General features: G+C 35.3%; 1 protein-coding gene across 1 annotated transcript; it reads right to left on the bottom strand.

Moving 5' to 3' along the window:
- Positions 1-2,912: 2,912 nt before the first annotated feature.
- Positions 2,913-5,759, bottom strand: LOC134532841 (uncharacterized). The gene is made up of 2 exons (XM_063369807.1): positions 5,688-5,759; positions 2,913-5,227 (listed from the first exon to the last, which is right to left on the bottom strand). Exon 2 carries the CDS (start codon positions 5,126-5,128, stop codon positions 3,611-3,613), a length of 1,518 nt encoding a protein of 505 aa, XP_063225877.1. The 5' UTR covers positions 5,129-5,227; positions 5,688-5,759; the 3' UTR covers positions 2,913-3,610.
- Positions 5,760-5,791: the final 32 nt, after the last annotated feature.

Genomic DNA, 5,791 nt, shown 5'->3' with positions numbered 1-5,791 from the left:
AGTAAATATATAAAGAAGTAAAGATTGCAGTAATAGCCTAAGGTATACGGGAATGATGGCTTGGGTTGGTGGGGGAGCAGGCTACCATCACTTCCAGCCACAATGAAGCGGGAGGGACTATGCGACAAACTCCATTAGAGTTCCCGTTCCCTTCCCTTCCTGAATGCATTTCAGTGTTATACTGTCTCATCTGTCTTGTGTGTGCTGAGGTTCAGGGGAGGGTAAACAACAGTGGTGGCACTAGTGAGGCAGTTCAGAACCAGTGTACTGCAAATGCATATAAACGAAGGGTCTGAACATCTGAGAATCGGAGTGTTGTGTTACAACAGCGGCAACAGGTTGTGGGGGTGTGGAGGTGTGCGAGTGAAATTAAAATGGTTAGGGATATTGTTCTAACTTTTTTCGTTCATGAATAAATTTGCATTATTTTTTTGTTTTATACATGTTTGTTCTGCTATGCACCATTTTTGAGATATGACACAAGATTTAGACATTTTTGGAAGGTGTAGAATCTTAACTTCAGACTTTATTATTATTATTAGGCTGTTGAAGGTAATCATTGGTTACGATAAAATCATGTCACTTATCAGAATCAATTTTCATGTCAAACCAAGTCCAAATTAACTTTAACTAAATATACCCTAGACTGTCTTTTAAAGTTTGCTCGCAATATTAATTATTTTTATTCACTGCGCATCTTTGATGGAATTAAATAGCAAAATTTTTCATTATGTGTTTTCATTGGATACCTCCTGTAAGTATTCTTTGATGTCAAATGGTTTCAACCAATAAAACCTCTTAGTATCTATATAATATTCAAGACAGTAGCAGCTATATTTGTATGGAAATCTTTCAAAGAAAGTTAATTTTGTTTCTACAAAAATTTAATTTGAAAGGCTAGGTATGATATTCAATTTAAGTTTTAATTATATGGGAAGTTTTTATTACAATTTGAGATTTTGAAGGTGACATAAAAAGTTTATTTATACACACATTAATTTTGTTCTAGGATATTGATTAAGAATGCAATTAAATACTGAGCTTATATAATCAAAGGAAAAAAGTACAGAAATGTTTTAGTTTCAGTTTATGCAGTACCTACCTATTGTAATATATTGAAAATATTTTCATCCACAATATTTGGGATAATTATATTCAAAAAGTAGTTTCAATTTTGTTTACAATTTATTGCAAGCAGGCAGGGGCAGGGATGGGAGATAAATTCCCCCCCTTCCCAGAAATCCTTAAAAAAAAAAAATCTACATTGATATACTGAAACGTAAATATCTTGTGGGTTTGGATCTGTGTCCTGTGGAATGGGCCTTCAAAGGAAATAGCATTGTACAACCTTTGACAATGAGATGCCATTTCATTAGAGTACCAACTAATTCAACAACAATTGGATCCAACCATTCAAATCAAATTTAGATTGGTTGAATTGTAGTTTGATTATTTTGCGAAAATTTTTAGTCCAAAACACAGAATTTGCCTAACCATCTGACGTGTCTTTGGCATGAGTGGTACACGTGAAGTGAGTGGTACACGTGAAGTGTGTGCCACTGTGTGGTGTGTGAAAGACAAATTACCTACTCATCAATTAAACAAGAAAGTAGAGTGCGGTAGTTCGTCACTGTTCACTGCTCCTGAAACGAGGTGCCCTGACAAAAGGTCACATGGTTACACAATCATTGAATTAAAAATTGCATTTCCCACAACCCCAGGTCATGGCATAGGATGACGGAGGCTCAAAGACATAAAACACAACTACGTAGTCCGCATGGTAATGCATGTGGTTACAATGGTGGAAAACATAGTTTCCTTACCGAAGCCTGGCCAGAGAGCCCCTGCAGACGTGTCTAATATGGTCACTACACAGTCCATCAAAGTCCCGGGTTAAAGATGTGTTATGAAGTTGGTTTACAATGTTGGCCTACAAGCAGCCCCATGCGGGCGAAACTGTAAAGCCTCGCGGCTGGCCCACCTCGTGGACCATCTAAACACGAAAGAATCACGTAGAACGAAATCATGTCCTGAAGGATTTACGACAATTCAGTTAAGTGGCAGATAGTTTAATACCAGGACAAAAGAGGTCAGTCATGGAGAAAGAAGTTAACGGATTAAATAAAACTTATAATATTGCAGCTAACTCAAAGAAGGTAAGGTGATCTCTCTGTGGTACGCATAATCGTTCGACCTTGGCGCGGTTTTCTATCGGTAAACCACGACTGCCGCTGTCCTGGAAGCGTCGCGCCGCCAGTGCCGTGTTTCGCGCGCAAAGTTTGCAGAGAGTAAGAGACAACTCATGTTAGGTTTCGTAATTATAAGAAATATTATAAATATGGTTAGAATAAATTGATCGAAGTTGAGTTACTTTTTAAAATGAGTATAAATTGTAATTAGAAATGTTTTGGTGCTATAGTTGGTGACCTGAAAATCTTAATATAACATTTTATGGTGTGATTATTTCAATAATGAGTAATACTTATTGTTAATTAATCATTATTTATTGATAAATAATTATTTATATCCTGAGCAATTATTTTGAAATGAGTAATTCCATTTATTTACAAAAATGGTCTTTCTTTTTATCTCGCTGCCATTTTACCCCTTACTATAGTATTTGATATTTACGAAATGAGGTTTGATTTGCCAAAGAAGTTTCACTTCTATCACATGTAGGGGAGGGTGGGGAACAGTGAACCATTTTTTTTAAAATTTGGCAATATGGAAAAAATTATGTTACATTTGTATTTTTGACTTTGTAATTGGTTTTGACATATATTTAACTTTTACGTGCACTTGTAATATGGTTAAAATATATTTTTACTTTTACTTGAATTTCAACTTTTTTTAAAAGTGCACTGTGGTTCACTGTGCCCCAGCCATGGGGTAGAATGAACCACACACTGGGGAACTATGAACCATATTTTTAATTTACATAAATACATTATCAAACACTACAAATACACAAAAAAAAAAACATTTACATTCATTACCTCAGGTATTTAACAAAACCATCACAAAAACTAACTGTCTTGTTGAATTTCGTTCGACGAAAAATAGTTTTTAGCGAATATACAAGTTATTAAAATGAATACCAAAACTAATGTATGAGTTCTGTCTTTTGGTGACACCATATTGTTTAGGGTTTTGTAGAAGCATCTTTATACAATGATCAGGTAGTGTATATATTTTTGTCTCTTCAGTAGATGGCAAATAAAAATGTCCTTCCACTTTTGTGCTTTTCTTTAAATATTTAACTTCGAAATCACCATTTTCGTTCTTGTCTTTGACTATTTGTGCCACATAAAGAACTTCTTTCTTCGGATATTTCTCATCTTTCAGCCCAACAAGAACATAAGCATCTTTCTTTATGCATGTCAAATTTATGTCAGGAAATTCGCCCAATATTTCATCTTCACTACCATTAATACTAATGTCATCAGTTGATGACATTCCATCATCAAAAGATTTTATGGCTGTTCCATCATCTGAGTCTGAATCAAACTTCATTTTTTTTTTGCTTTACTTGTGTCTTTGTTTGTTTTTTCCCCCTTCTGTTTAAATTTTTTCCTTTCTTCGATTTCATTTTTCACTGGTGTGTCTGTTGCTATAATACTCTTGCCTTGTTTCCTTCCTCTCTTTTTTTCTGTTCTTCAGCATTAGGATATGGCCTTATATCTACTGGGGAGCACTTAGGAAACACAGATTTTTCTAATTCTATATTTGGTGTCTCCTGCAGAAATTTAACAGTTGAAGAAGCTGTGTCCATTTTTGTAACTACACTTGATTGGTTTGCTGAAACAGGAATATTTAAATCTGTTCGTAATTTACTCGCGTTGCTTTCTCTAGGTCTGTCATCTGGTGAAGAAGTGAAGGAAGTAACTTTGTCAACATCACAAGCAGGTGCTTGGGATGTGATCTCACCTGATGGCAAATCTAGGTTCATGCCAGTATCAGAATCTTCAGGTGGAGGTCTGTCAGTAACCTGACTTGGTGCAAAGTCATCTTCTGTGAATATATGACGGTCAAAAGGAAAAATGCCAGTCTTCTTAAAGCCAGATTTTATGTTTGAGGGGTGGAGAGCTCTATCATGTGCAGTGCTTACGCATTCTGCAATATTGTAGATGGTAACAGGCAAAGCTTTCCTAAAAATAACAGACTGTAGTGCACCTGCATAATATGTCTTGAATGGCCCGTAACAAGAAACATCCAGAGGTTGGAGCCTATGTGATGTATGAGGTGGTAGAGTGAGGATTGTCACTCCATTTGTTTTAGCAACGTCTAATGCCTTTGGATCCAAATGACTTTCATGGTTATCTAAGATTAACAATGATGGGTTGTCCTTGCTACTTGTTGAGTGCTTCACAAAATGTGTCATTACTTTTTCAAAGTTTTCTCCAGTCATCCATCCACTTTTCTCACTTAATGCTAACGTGCCACATGGTGCTTTCTCAAACATGACATCTGTAACTTTCTTTCGAGGAAAAATCATTACTGGGGGTAACGAATTTCCAGCTGCATTTACTATACAACAAGTAGTATCTAGAATCCCCTTCTCTCCACTTGTGGCTTGGTTCACTTGCTTAATCCCTTTGCCCGCTATCACATTTTGCAATTTATCTGGTACAGTTTTGGTGCTGGTCTCATCCAAATTAAAGATTCTAGTACCATCACAAAACTTGGGTTCTCGCTGCAAGATCTCCTGGAGGTTATCATAAAACATGTTTACATTGTGCCTGTTAAAAGATGTTGCACGTGATAATGAGCAACCTTCTGGTTTTCTTATTGTCAAGGTGGGATTCCTCTGTCTGAAACCATAGAACCAATCTATACCAGCTTCCTTATTTCTTTCCCAGTTGTCTGGCACATCAATGTCATTACTCTTAGCCAAGTTATATGCTAGCTGACGACATTGTGTTGTAGTCAAGCCGTAGCACATATTTGCACACTTAACCAAATAATCTACTAACTCATTTTCTTGCTGGGTAGTGAAAATTTTTCTGTTGCAATAATCAGGCTCAAAGCTCATGGAAGCAGGATTATTCATATACTTTAAAACATACCTGTGAAATGTGGGATACGGTATACTAAACTTCTCAGCAGATTTTCGTATTGTCTTTCCCATTTTTATGGTCCTCAAGAGCTCTTTTCATCAACTCTCCATCAGGTTTACGAGTTGTTTTCTTCTTTGGTTTTCGAGCCATTCTATATCATTAAAATGAATCTGAAACAGAGAAATTATTATCATTAAAATATGTTCAACTAATTCTGTATTATAAATTTGTTTACAAATTTATATTAACACCATGTCAAAACCAACATTATTAAACACAAGTTGCATAAATATATCCTTAAGTAATTATCTAGAACAGTATATGTTGTTAAGTAACATTCACTAACAAACATGAACCAAAATTCATTATTTCAAAGGTGGAAAATAAATGTGGGGTACATTGAACCACTGGTTCATAGTTCCCCAGTTAAAATGGTTCACTGTTCCCCATGATACCAAAATGAACAAATTTCTCATTTTTAGGTTATGTTAGGTAACCAGGAGGTTTAAAACATGCATACACATAATAAAGATCTATGGAGTTGAAAAGAGTATTACACCCAATTTATTAATTAAGAAACATAAATGTTATTAAGAATATAGTTAAGTAAGACAAAATTTTGTTTCTTACCTTAAAATTTGAAAAAAAATCCACACACCAAAAAACAGCATGGAGCTTCACACATTCTTAAACAAATAAAGGAACTTTTACTGCCAACTGCTCTCTTGCATTAA

Source organism: Bacillus rossius, chromosome 6 (assembly GCF_032445375.1).
Source record: "Bacillus rossius redtenbacheri isolate Brsri chromosome 6, Brsri_v3, whole genome shotgun sequence".
In the NCBI taxonomy this organism is placed as follows: Eukaryota; Metazoa; Arthropoda; class Insecta; order Phasmatodea; family Bacillidae; genus Bacillus; species Bacillus rossius.
This window is presented reverse-complemented; position numbering and strand designations above follow the sequence as displayed.